Source organism: Chaetodon trifascialis, chromosome 7 (genome assembly GCF_039877785.1).
Source record: "Chaetodon trifascialis isolate fChaTrf1 chromosome 7, fChaTrf1.hap1, whole genome shotgun sequence".
In the NCBI taxonomy this organism is placed as follows: Eukaryota; Metazoa; Chordata; class Actinopteri; order Chaetodontiformes; family Chaetodontidae; genus Chaetodon; species Chaetodon trifascialis.
The window spans coordinates 16,335,222-16,348,159 of NC_092062.1; the positions used below are offsets into that span (position 1 = coordinate 16,335,222).

General features: G+C 42.9%; 2 protein-coding genes across 2 annotated transcripts; both read right to left on the bottom strand.

Moving 5' to 3' along the window:
• Positions 1-15: 15 nt before the first annotated feature.
• cyp11c1 (cytochrome P450, family 11, subfamily C, polypeptide 1) lies at positions 16-7,149 on the bottom strand. Its single transcript, XM_070965995.1, has 9 exons — positions 6,818-7,149; positions 6,439-6,594; positions 4,571-4,785; positions 3,010-3,213; positions 2,648-2,829; positions 2,333-2,499; positions 1,098-1,176; positions 796-1,008; positions 16-126 (listed from the first exon to the last, which is right to left on the bottom strand). The coding sequence occupies exons 1-9, from the start codon at positions 7,147-7,149 to the stop codon at positions 16-18; spliced, it is 1,659 nt and encodes a 552-aa protein (XP_070822096.1).
• A 1,763-nt stretch (positions 7,150-8,912) lies between these two features.
• On the bottom strand, positions 8,913-12,296 carry LOC139334291 (complexin-3-like). The gene is made up of 4 exons (XM_070967089.1): positions 12,043-12,296; positions 11,357-11,884; positions 9,557-9,640; positions 8,913-9,181 (listed from the first exon to the last, which is right to left on the bottom strand). The coding sequence occupies exons 2-4, from the start codon at positions 11,594-11,596 to the stop codon at positions 8,957-8,959; spliced, it is 549 nt and encodes a 182-aa protein (XP_070823190.1). The 5' UTR covers positions 11,597-11,884; positions 12,043-12,296; the 3' UTR covers positions 8,913-8,956.
• Between the last annotated feature and the right edge of the window lie 642 nt (positions 12,297-12,938).

Consider the following 12,938-nt stretch of genomic DNA (forward strand, 5'->3'; position numbering starts at 1 on the left):
TGCTCTCTGAGTGTGTCAGAGCTTGCTGAAAGTGATCCTTGGCGGAGTCTCAGGCTGGAGGATGAGGGTGCACATGGTTCTGATGTCCTCTGAAGACGACACGCTGAGGTGGAAGCTCAACAGGATCTAGACAGAGAGGGAGGAGAGAGAGAGAGGAGGGGAGGATAGAGGGAGGCAGGGGCAGGAGGTGAAGGCAGTGTGAAGACAGAGGGGGAGGGAAGGAAAGCAAATCTTAAGAGGGATCACAGTTATGGTGCAATCAGCAGCAGTGGAGGAAAGTAACTGAGTCACCTTCATTTCAGGATAATTCAAGGTGAAATATTGTACTTTTTACTCCACTACATTTATTTGACAGCAGAATGTACAGATCAAAATTTCAAATTAAAAAACATATTAAATAAACAGTGGTTTCCAGCCTTTTGGCCTGTTTTTGGATTCAAATGTCCATTAATTTTTTTGCACTGCCACTAAGAAGACATTCTCCCTCAAACTTCTTGAACCCTTTCATTTCAATAACTGTTTGGGCACAATGAGGTCAAATCATAATATTTTCCACAAAACAGCAAAAAATAGAAAAAGGTTTGAAAAATGAATCCAAATTTGTCTGAGTAATACTAGTATTAATAATGAAGAGTCACATTTGCCTATTTTCTTTCTTCCACCGCTGCTCATCTGTCTGTCTTTCCCTCCTTATAAATCAGCACCAGCCTTTCCAGCTTCCTCTTGCATCGCATCCTTTATCCTGGACCTCCATCCTCCATCCTCATCCTCCTTCTCTTGCCCGCTATCACTCACATGCATGAGCAAGAGCTGCATCTCGTTCTCAGCGATCCTCCTCCCGACACACTGTCTCGCCCCGAACCCAAACGCCAGAGAGCGAAACCCTGTCCCCTCTCCTCCGTGGCCTTCCTCTCTGCTGCTGACCCACCGGCTGGGGTCAAAGCGCTGTGGGTCCTCAAACACCTCTGCACTCCTTCCCAGAGGGTAAAGACAGGCCTGGACCATCGTCTGAGGGGACAGTTGATGTCAGTCAAACACAGTGATGTCAGCTGCAGCGCTGAGTTTATCTGAATGTGCTTGTGTGGTTCTTGACTCACCCCAGCAGGTATGTGGTAATTCTGAAGAACAATATCTTTGATCGGATACCGCTGCACTGTAGTTCCCACCGGATATAACCTGTTACACCAAATATATACACACACACACACATACATACACACACACACACACACACACACACACACACACACACACACACACACACACATACACACACACACAGATTCATTTTTTCTATACTGACATCTGACTCACTCTCAACATAAACTCAGGATTACTGGTAATCGATTCTCATTTCAGGTATTTGAGGGGTGCACCTGTTGATGAAAACACTCGTAATGGAAACAGACTCTTAGACAGCTGTTCCCAAGCTCAGAGCATGATTTGTCTTCATGATACTTTATTGATGGGATACTCTATATTGATTGAGGAGAAATTAGCTTTTTCTCCTCTCACAGCTGTCACCTGACCTAAAGCCTGTTGTCATGGCACACAATATGTTTTTGTGCACCTGGCTAAAGGAAAGTTGCATGAAGTACAACTTGCAGCTTATTTACATGCTCATTCTGGGGCTTTCAACCATATCACTTGGTTTTCATTGTAGTTTGTTACCATTCCACCCACAGCACTTTCTAGACTCCTTTGCTCAGTAACAATTCAATGGCCGATCACTTCTACATATTTTGGAATTGTCGAGCAATTCAACTGGCTAGAAATAGTAACAGAAGAAGCTTGAATTGTTTTGTCAAATTCATTATTTTAGTTTATATTGTGCTTATATTTCTAAATAAAGTTCTGTTTAATTAAAATTACCACAAACATATTCTCAACCAGTGCATGCATTTACACAACTACATAAATAAACGATAGTGCAGCATGTGCTTATTGGTTTATTTCTGGGTGTGTTGGCCCATGATGAAGGTGCCATCCACAGTGTGCTGTGTGCTGTGTATTTGATTGCAGCTTGGAGGACACAGGCTACATTAACAATGCAGAGATGGAGCACAGTGTGTGTGGGTGTGTGTAGGTGACCGACACATAGACAGTTCCCATGCAGGATCCCACAAATTTGCTAACCAGGCCACACACATATTCTGTAATGCATGACATCTATTTTATATCTGTCGTCCTGGGAGAGGGATCCTTCCTCTGTTGCTCTTCCTGAGTCTTCTTTTTTGCAGGGTCTGCCGCTTTAGGCATATTGTCATTTGGGACTCTGGGCCATATAAATAAAACTGACTTGACTTGACACAGATGGATGAGTCTAGAGTACCTGAGAGTCTCCTTGATTGTGCCTTTCAGTAGTGGCGCCCCCTGTAGGGCTTTATGAGGGTCACCATCAGCCTGAGCCAATGACTCCTTCACCTGCTGCCTCACCCTCTGCTGCACCTCTGGGTTACGGCCCAGCTCAAACAGAGCAAACTGCAGGGGCACCGCTGTCTGCAGAGAGGATTGGAATCAGTCAGGGTGAGGTTTACAGATGGAAGCCAAAGAAGACAAACACACACACACACACACACACACACACACACACACACACACACACACACACACACACACACACACACACACACACACACACACACACCGTGTCAACCCCTCCAGCCATCAGCTCAGTGATGTTGGCTTTGATGAGGTCCAAAGATAGCTGCCCTTTCTCCATGAGCTGGCCCAGGACCCCGGTGTACTGGCTTCCAGCTGCTCCAGACTCAGACCCTCGACCTTGTGGGGATGACAGTCTCTGGTAACCCCTCTGGATCCTCGCCTCAGCTGGAAGAAGACCAGGATGTGAGAGGTGTGTGTGCATGTGAGAGGATGGCAGGTACGATGGGAGTAATGAAGGGGAGTAAGGAAATAGATTGAAGAGTTAGATAAGCTAGATATCCAAGTGAAATGATCCATTAGTCCCTGCCTTAGAGGAGTCCAAAGGCAGCTTGTAGATCTTCCTACCATGACTGAAGATGTGGTCCCATGCACTGGCGTGCTGAGTCCACAGGGGAGCGCCGATGCGAAGCAGCAGACGAGGGGGCAAGTAGAGGAGAGGTGGGGTAGTTGCCAGCATTCGCTCCACAGCCCAGATGAACTTCTGGGACTCCAGGGAAGGAGATGAGGAGAAGAGGCCAATACGCTCCCCGTAGATCACATGGCAGCTAGCTGCAGGGGGGGAGGTAGGGAGGGAGGGAGGGGGAGGTGGGTGAGGGTGAGAGATAACAGACACAAGGTGAGCAAACAAACCCTCAGAAGATTAAAAAAAATGACAAGGCTACAACAAGAAAATATTCCAAACTAATAAAGGCTTCACTGAATAATGAACCTGACAGGTTTTTAAGTAGATTAACTCCCTGACTCACGTAAGCTGTGAAGGAATACCAGCCAAAAAAAAAGCCAAAAGCCATTTTTAACGTTAAAAAAAAAGACACTTCTCTCTGTGACAGTGAGAACATATTTAGCTTTTTTCAAATCCAGCCCCAGTTTTATTTTCTCAGTGCATATGTTGCCTCAGAGGAACTGTCTCTCCTCCACCAGACATCCATCACCTATCAGACACGCTTGTATTAAAGCATCTACACATTGCAGACTGGAATAGAGTTCTTTGGCGGTCCATCCCTACCACGGCTTAGCACCTGGCTTCGTGTGTTGGGGTCCTTTAAGAGCAAAACCAGCCTGACTCAAAGTCAACTCTGGCCCTTTCGCTCTCTCTCTCTCTCTCTCTCTCTCTCTCTCTCTCTCTCTCTAACACACACACACACACACACACACACACACACACACACACACACACACACACACACACACACAGATGCATACAAGTGTACAGCACACTGAGTCACACAAGCATTCACACTTGCGAATGTGGCATGCTGCAGATAGGCACATGAAAGGAGCAGACCTGGTGAAAGAATGCTGCAGCTTTGATCGTCTTTGTTGGTGTTTCTATTTTTAAAGGTGCATATTCTCCTTGACCTCCTACAGCTCTAATATGTTAACGACAGATATGCCTTGGGTTGAAAAGAGGTTTGGTTCTCGTACGAGGTGAGAATATCTTGTAATTGAAAAGAGAAAGAGCAGAAGCAGTGGGATATTAGCAGGGGGGAAAGTTATCTTTTTGCACATTCTTTGAAAAGGTGATGCAGATTATATAATTCCTCTGACATGAGACCCTGTCACAGCCTACGTCAGCGTTTGTGACTCAATCCAAAGAGCTGATTGTTATTCACAGGGTGAATGAGAGCCTGTCAAAAGAGGGAGGTGACCTTAATCCAACCCCTCCCCTCCCATGGGACATCGGGAGTGATCGCCTGCTGAGAAGGAGGTGTGACAGTTAAGAGGTGGGGTGTCCCAATCAGACCCTTGTTTTAAAGCTCCCTCCCCTCTTTTCCTGGTTAGAAAAAGAGGCAGGATTTTCTCTCCTCCATATAAATAAAACATGAGTTCATATAAACTTCAAGTTAACAATCACACATAAGAATACACCACAGGTCACAAATGACTGGGGTTGATGACCTCCGACCTTCCAGTGCGAAGCGGAAGAGGTCAGGACTGGGATCCATGGTCAGACTGCGCTTCCTCTCCTCGCCCCTTCCCTCCCTCTCCACTCTCGCCCGCAGCATTCGACAGAAATCCCTCGCCACCTCATCAAGCAGAGGGAGAAAGCGCTTCACGGCTGCACTCATCATCACCTCCTTGTTGAGCAGTAGACGGTCTGCCCGCCACTCCTCGCCGTTCCTGTGGAGAGAAGATTCGGAGTGAGGCATGAAACTCGACCTGTTTCACTTCTGCTCTGTCATTGTGATGCAAAGAAACTGGGTCTCATGCAGATGTGCTTTATTTAAATATTCGTGATGCAGAAAGGTTGTTTCTCTGTCAGTTTGGCTTTCCTCTTGCCTTATCCTGAAGTTTACCTCCAAGTTAGTTCTGCAACTTTTAGTCATAAACTAACCAAAGAAGGATTATGAGATGAAGCTGGGCATAGACATGTAAAAAGCAGCCCACCCCTCCCAAATAGAAGCAGGACACCCAGACTGAAGACACACAAAACATCACAAACATCACAGCGGAATCATTTGTAGTCATTTTTCATCACTGTGTGGCCTCTTTGTGGTACTTTTTTTTTTAGTCATTTCATGTCTCTTTGTTGTCCTTTTATGTCTTTGTGGTTGTCCTCTGTCTTTTTGTGGTCATTTAGTGTCTCTTTGTAGTTGTTTTGTATATCTGTCAGAGACATTTTTCAGGAGAATCCCAGGGTGAAAGCAAATAACAGATTTCCAAAGGGCATTCCACCAATTCTCCACATAGAGGCCAATTCATACTGAGCACTTCTGTGTGAAAACAGTTGTTTTGTCTTCTGTGGCTCTGGAGATTTTTCTTAAATCTGACAAAATAACCCAGATGAGATCATTGAGCCTGTGAACATTATGCTGTTGTTTGAATCGTGTGAAGTGTAGGATCTAGTGTTTTTGCATCTTGACCTATGTTAGGGACTAAAACTCAATACATCTGAGTTTTCCAATTTTATGCAAGTATGATACTAAATCTTTGAAATAAACAATGTGTAGGATTTGAAAATGTCCGATTTTGACAACAACAATGCATGACATCACCCACTGTGAAGAATGGGCAGAAAGTAACGCAGGCGGCACCACTTTTTAATGGAATTGGCTGATTTTTCTACGAACAAAAACCATAAGAATAATTTCAAAGGTGCTACAATCATATCAATATTCTACATGTACGAGCCTTAAAAACCTACAGCAACAAGGGGTTTGGAACACTTTCCACGACTGATTGAATGACCCCAAGAAATGAAAGATGGTGATGGCACAAGTGATTACATACACAAACACATGCACAAACACAAACACAAACACATGCACAAACACAAACACATGCACAAACACAAACACATGCACAAACACAAACACAAACACAAACACAAACACAAACACATACACGTCACTTTTGGGGACATTACATAGACTTCCATTCATTTCCTGGAGACTTACCCTCACCATAACCATAACCAGTATTTGCTTAAACTCAACCTTAGCCCAAGTCTTCACCTTCAAATGTAATGATTTACATTATGGGGACCTGCATTTTGTCCCCACAAGTACAAGTCCCCACAATGTGACTGTGTAAACATAGTAATACATGGGCACACACACACACACACTCACACACACACACACACACACACACACACACATTGTACACATTGACTTGACATTCATACAATATTTTCCCAGATACTTAAGCCTTAACCCTAAAACTGAATAACTTACATAGTGGGGACTATTGTATTTTACCCCTAAATCCAAAACAAATTTACACTATATCACAACAATATGAGGAATACACATGCACAGGGGTGGTACCTACTTGAGGAAGACCCCCTTGCTGTGCTGTCGTGTCTCTCTGTGTGTCGCCCAGGGCTGCAGGGTCATCCGTCGGGGGTGCAGGCCCTCTGAGCGAAACAGCTCACCAATGTCAGATGGCAACATGATGTTCACACTGCTTTGGGTGCCCACATGCTCCCTTCACACACACACACACACACACACACACACACACACACACACACACACACACACACACACACACAGTCATTTGCACTACTGCTACATAAACACACTGGAAAACCTAAATGCATCAGTGCCACACACGAGGTGATTAACAACTCCTGAACCTGCACTTTTGTTGCTCTCAAAACTTTTTTAAGCACGTAGCTTCTGACATGTTCCCTCTAGCTTCCTGCTACCTGTAGATGGGACCAAGGGCGTTGAAGGTCCTCTCCATGTGCCTGTGGAGCTGCCGGAAACGATCTTCTCTCCAGAATTTCACCAGGTTGACCCAGCCATTCCTCCCTGTGTGAGGGATCTCCTCAAAGCTCCGCACCGGTCCATCCACACCCCTCTTTCTAACTCCTGCACTCTCAGCTCCTTTTCTCCCTTCTAACTTTGCATCTACCACCGTCCCTGCTGCAGTCATGCAAAGAGCTCTTTGTGGCATGACACCACACAGCAGATTTCTGGACCCACGGGTGCCCTGTGCTCTGATACACACAGTCACTCGGATGGACATGTTCCTCATGATGCAATGGGCTCATCCAGAGTTGTGACACCCCTCGTCATCGTCTCTGCAGGCCTGATTATTTCCCTCCTCCATCCCCAACCTCATATCCTTGAATGTGCTCTATCGCTCTAATGAACTGATAGCAGGTGATGATTTATGGATGTGAGAATCAAAGTTCAAGAGAATTAAAACAGAATCCAAATAAAACACACACACACCAAGTCCAGCTGGTCAAAAACATGTTTATTACAAGTTTTTGTCACAGCTAATAAACTGTCTATGTGTTTTAGAGGGTTTTTTCTTCCTGTTGTATAAAAACCTTTGATTAGCAGCATGAAACTATAAACACACCAATATCATCTCAGTGAAAACAAGAGTTATCACAAGAAACTAATGTCTTAACATGTGACTCTTAAACATTACCAATACAGTTTGGCTCATATACGCATGTGATACAGATCACAGATTATTTACAAAGAAACACCACATCACACATAAAAAAAAGAGCATATTTTGAATGTTTTTTCATTACTTGTGTGAATGTGTGATGAAATGTGAAGGTGTTGCCCTGAGGTTCCTTACTTGTGTGTTGTTTACAGAGACATAACAGTCCCGTAAGAAGAAACTAGCTACAGATTATATAACACATAATATAAATAAGAATAATTAGAATGTAACAAAATGCCAGTCTGCATGGGATGAAAGTGTGATCCACCCTTTGACAGAAATGCGAAATCTTCATTATGAATGTCATTATCAAAACTATGTTACATGCTTTTAACTGATAATGTAATAATTATTACAAACTCCTAATATAACACATCATTAGGTTACGAACAATGCATTGACTCGAGTCATTATTTCATTAATTAACTTCATTATTGTACACTTGTGAGGTAAGTTTTACTGACTGGTGCATTAATAAGGTTATTGTCAGAGAATTCATTACATTGCAGGTTTGAGTTTTTAAGCAACTGAAATTAATATTTAGTACATTTTATAGAAGATATTAAATCATCTGGCTGTTACATATTATTAATGCTACAAAAAGACAAAAAAGGAGTAGAAAAAGAAAGTCTGACTTACACGTTTTCACTGTGTGTAACAGGCAGTGGTGGAATGTAACTAAGTACATTTATTCAAGTACAGCAAAGTACAATTTTGAGGTACTTGTACTTTTTATGCTTTATTTCTACTCCACTACATATCAAATACTGTACTTTGTACTGCACTAAATTTGTCTGACAGCTATAGTTATTAGTTACTTTTCAGATTACTCATACCATTCATGTCTAGTGAAAACCATGTATCTCCGAATCTGGTGACTCTGAACTTGAATTTCCCTGATAAAATGAAGGATTGAGTGTTCCTTTATGGCTTGAGAAACTTCTACTCCTCAAATTAAAACACAAATTAGCATTTTAAAAACTTAGAGAACAGCGCTGTTGTTCTGAGCTGAATAAAAACTGACTTTTTGGAGAAACATGGTTCTCACAGGACAGTGATGCCACAGACATGTGATCATCTTATAGAATATGAGATATATGTATCAAATATATATAAAGTAGTTACAATTAGCTCAACTTTAAACATGTGCTGCAGTAAAATGCAACAGACACATTAATGCAGCGGTGATGTTCATCTAAAAGCATCAGATTGACAGCAAGCATTTTTCTACTTGTGCTTTTGACACTGTAACCTTGTTAAAAAGAGATAATTGGAATCAAATGTTTGCACAGTTTGTGTTTGTCCCCCCCCCCCCATTGTTTTTAACAACTGACAATCAGAAGGCAGTGTACTGATCGTCCTTGTGATCACATATTGATCACATGACTTTACAAGCGTCCCCCCTCGCTGGCGTAGGAGTGGTCGTCTTGCTGTGTCTCTTCCCTGTGAGCGCCGCTGTGCTGAAGCTGAGACCTTGGAAGGCGCTCAGTAGGTTGAAGCCGTTGTCCTTGGTTTTGGTTTCGGGATGAATGATCTTTGACAGCTCACGGGGGAGCGACACCTTCCCGCCAACGGACCTCAGGTGGTTCATGTCCTTGGAGCTCTAATCGTGAAGGAAAAACAGAAGAAGAAGAAGAAGAAGAGGGTTGAAAGGCTGAAAATGTGACAGTAAAACGAGTTGATGATCTAACTTAACTCTGGATTTGTCTACATTATGCACGCCCATGCTAAGCCATCATACAGTGTGGATAGTGCAGGCCTGTTATTTGGTTTGACAAAGCTGGAGAACTTTAGCTGTACAGGCCTCTGCATTTATTTTAATAGAAATGTTTTAATCTGTGTTTGAACCTGAAACAGCATGCATCACAATGCACAAAATATCTAAACACTGTTTGAGAACATAGGAAAATATGTAAATACTTCATTCAAGATTTTTTTTCAGGATTTTTCTTGTTTTACTACAAACACAAACACAGACCTCAGACAGCTGATATTTTCTCCTGAAGTGCGCCCTCATAGCTGCTCTCTCTGCATTCTTCTGAGCGTTCATTGCTTCCCTCAGCTTTCTGTAAACACAGACGACACAACATAAATACACCTGACATATCACAGACCGAATTTAATCAAGCAGTATCTCCACAGGTGACTTGAATCAACTTGATTGATTTGAGCTGCCTTCTGTAATGAAAGCAAATAACAGCTGCTGCAGACAGAACCATTAGAAAAACATCACAGTTAAAACAAAGTCAGTTCAAATTTAAGTTCATACAGTTGTTGAATTCGTTTCACATGCGAACAAAAGTCAGTTTTCCCATTTCTACACAAATACTGCACTTTTTATTTGTTTACATTTCAACAAAAAAATCTCAATCTTTTACTTAACATATTAAGATTGTATAAAACATATGATTATCTTAAGATATGATGCATTATTATAGAAATTACCTAAAGGTAAATAATTAAAAAAAGAATTAACTTCATCCTGAGCAACTACAAAAGTAAAATACTTATTCTATAATATAACATTTTACAGCATACACAGTGACCTTTTGCTGTAGTAAACGTTTGATATTCAAGTACATTTAGCTCATAAAACTTAAATAACACTTTGAACATAGGACTTTTACTTGTAATGAAGTATTTTCACTGTGTATTTTTACTTAAAGGCAAAATGAGTAGGATTTTTCGGTTGCAGTTTGTAAACACAACATTCAAAGTTGGCCCCTCCTCCAACGCGGCCCCAGACTGTGGTCTCCAGAACAAAGTCCAGGGTCCCACCTGCAGCATCACATACATGCATAAGGCAGTAAGTCAAGAGCAGTATACCTGTCTACCTGCCAGAAATTCAGCGATGAGGTACTGTATCTTGCAAATATTTGATCAAATCATGTGTTTATCATGTTTTAATGGCATTTTTTGTGCATATGAACGAAACGAACGAACGAAACAGACATAGCAGCAATACAAAATAATTACTCGTCATGATAATAACAGGAGTAATCTGTTGAGTTACAAACAAGCCAACAGCAACATTACTTGCGTTTGTGTCCAGACGGGAGAATTCAGCTTCTGACTTGTGATAGAAATTCATGAGCATAGAGGAACGTTTGAGTCTGCGTCTTTTATGAAAGCTTGAATTTATGACATGTAGTTGATGTGAGAAGCCTGAGTGCCCTTCACACTTAACAAGTTTTATGTTGAGAAGCTCCTGCCTGTCTGGAGGTGACGATAAGATGTCAGCCAAGTAACACACACACACACACACACACACACACACACACACACACACATACACACACACACACAGAGTGCCTGCTTCCTGCCTAGAGCCGTGATGACAGCAGATTCTGTATGATGTATGAATATGAATATGCTGTGTAAAGCCAAGTGAATGTAATGTTACTTTAGTACTTGACTGTGTCCAATATCAGATTTATGTGAAATAAACTGAAATATTCAAGTAAAGACAATTTGAGCTGAACATGTTGTTATTCTTTTCATCAAACTGCAGACTGACCCGAAGTTTTTCCACATCAAGACCCAGAATGGCTGGGGGCCACACACCCGCTGCCCAGAGGCTGACACCCAGAAATGTCCCAGACACAACAAAATCAGGAAATACAGGCTCAGCTCCAGTCTGTGTAGATACAGGGCAAACTTGTAGCAGCTCATAAATGATGAGTGAGAGGGATTATTTTTCTGCTCATTCTGCCTTTAAGTGAAGGATCTGAATCCTTCCTCCACCGCTGCATGTGGTGTTTCTACAGTATGAGTCCACTTGCCTCTCCTTCTCCAGGTCTGCCTGGTATGAGCGGATGACTGCCGGGTCTTTGGGGTGTGTAGTGCGGAGAGGAGGGGTCCTCCCCAACCTGTTGCATGTTCCTCTTCTTCCCCCTCCTCTTCCCGTCATGTTCCTGCGTTTGGCACATAACTTCCTCTCCTTCACCCCCGACACACAGCTGGTCAGCCTCCTGATGGGCGTCCTCAGCGACTTCTTTGCTCTCACCATAGACTCCATGATGCCCCACAGCTCTCTGGATGGGAGGGAATGAGCGCCGCTACTTCTTTGACAGTTGATGGGTAAATATAGAAAGGTTCTGTCCTTCGCTCATGTTGTGTTTCTCCGACAGGACAAACTCAGGACGCACACAGTGTCACGTCCGGTGGCGGCAATAACTCAGGTTGAGACATACCAAGGACAAGGACGGCATTCAGACAAGGCTCAGACAGACAGACTTAGTGGACACACTCTCTCACACACACACCTGCTTACAGAGATGACATATGCAGATGAAGTGTTTGTCATCTAGAGGAAACGGAAGGAGAAGAGAAAGATGGAAACCACACAAGAACAAAAAATGATAAAAGTCAGATTCATTTTAAGCAGGTCATCTTTTCACTCACTATACATCCACACAGTATTAACTTGGTTTAGCATGTTGGTCCAGTCCAGACTTTTCTTACCTATGCAAGAGGCCACAGTTGGCCAAAGGCTCACAGCATAAAATCCTGCTAAATCCCCAGCCAGATGGCTTTAACCACAGCCAGACAATCCACCAAAGCTTTAGAATAAATCAGAGAAAACAAAGAAGACACGATTGAGGACTCTCCATAAGATGTTGCACCTGTGTTCCTCAGCCCTCTCGGGAGAAAATCACTGTTTTCTGGTCCAGGTTTAAGCCTCTGCTTCTTCTGCTTCCCTCCCGCAGACTCACTCCACTCTTCGACACCCCCAACTCTTCTATACAGATTACCACTTAAAGGACTTAATGAGGGGAATCTCGTTAGCCGTGGCAGGGAATGCACCCAATGACTCACGTGTTTGTGTTGAAGACTTACAGACTTTAGCTGATGTCATGTTGAGTGACACATGCTGACATCAGTCTTGTTCCTGTATTTAGAGTCTCATTTGTGCTCTTAAAATCCTGCAATATCTGCAGGAGCTCTAAAATTGGGAATTTGTGGGGCAACTTTAACACCTTTTCACTTCCTTACAGTACCACGATCAATATTTGGTTCACTGAATAGTCAGAGATGAAGAGATGAGCACAGGCTCAAGGAGAGGAAATGAAACAAAGAGACACCTGGATGGAGAGAGTCTGGCATGAGACAGCAGAGTCTGAGTCATAGAGAGATAAGAGACAAGTATTGATCTCTGGACCAAACTGGACCAAAAAAAGCTGCCCAAAACGTCAAAGAGGAAGTGACAGCGTGAGGCCACCTCCCTCATTTTCTCCACCAAACAAAAACATGTCAATGCTGAAGCTTAGTTAAAGATGCAGAGCATGTTTTTCCCATTCTCTGCTCCATAAATGACGAGGCACCCAGGACGAGGATTAGGAAAAGAAATGAGAACATAC

Coding starts and splice junctions, on each gene's coding strand:
- cyp11c1 (XM_070965995.1), bottom strand. CDS start 7,149: ATGAGGAACATGTCCATCCGAGTGACTGTGTGTATCAGAGCACAGGGC. Junction 6,595..6,817: donor GCCCTTGGTCCCATCTACAG/GTAGCAGGAAGC, acceptor GTGTGTGTGAAG/GGAGCATGTGGGCACCCAAA. Junction 127..795: donor TGCAGCTCTTGCTCATGCAT/GTGAGTGATAGC, acceptor CTCTCTGTCTAG/ATCCTGTTGAGCTTCCACCT.
- LOC139334291 (XM_070967089.1), bottom strand. CDS start 11,596: ATGGAGTCTATGGTGAGAGCAAAGAAGTCGCTGAGGACGCCCATCAGG. Junction 9,641..11,356: donor ACCTGGAGAAGGAGAGGCAA/GTGGACTCATAC, acceptor GTTTACAGAAAG/CTGAGGGAAGCAATGAACGC. Junction 9,182..9,556: donor GAAAATATCAGCTGTCTGAG/GTCTGTGTTTGT, acceptor CTTCACGATTAG/AGCTCCAAGGACATGAACCA.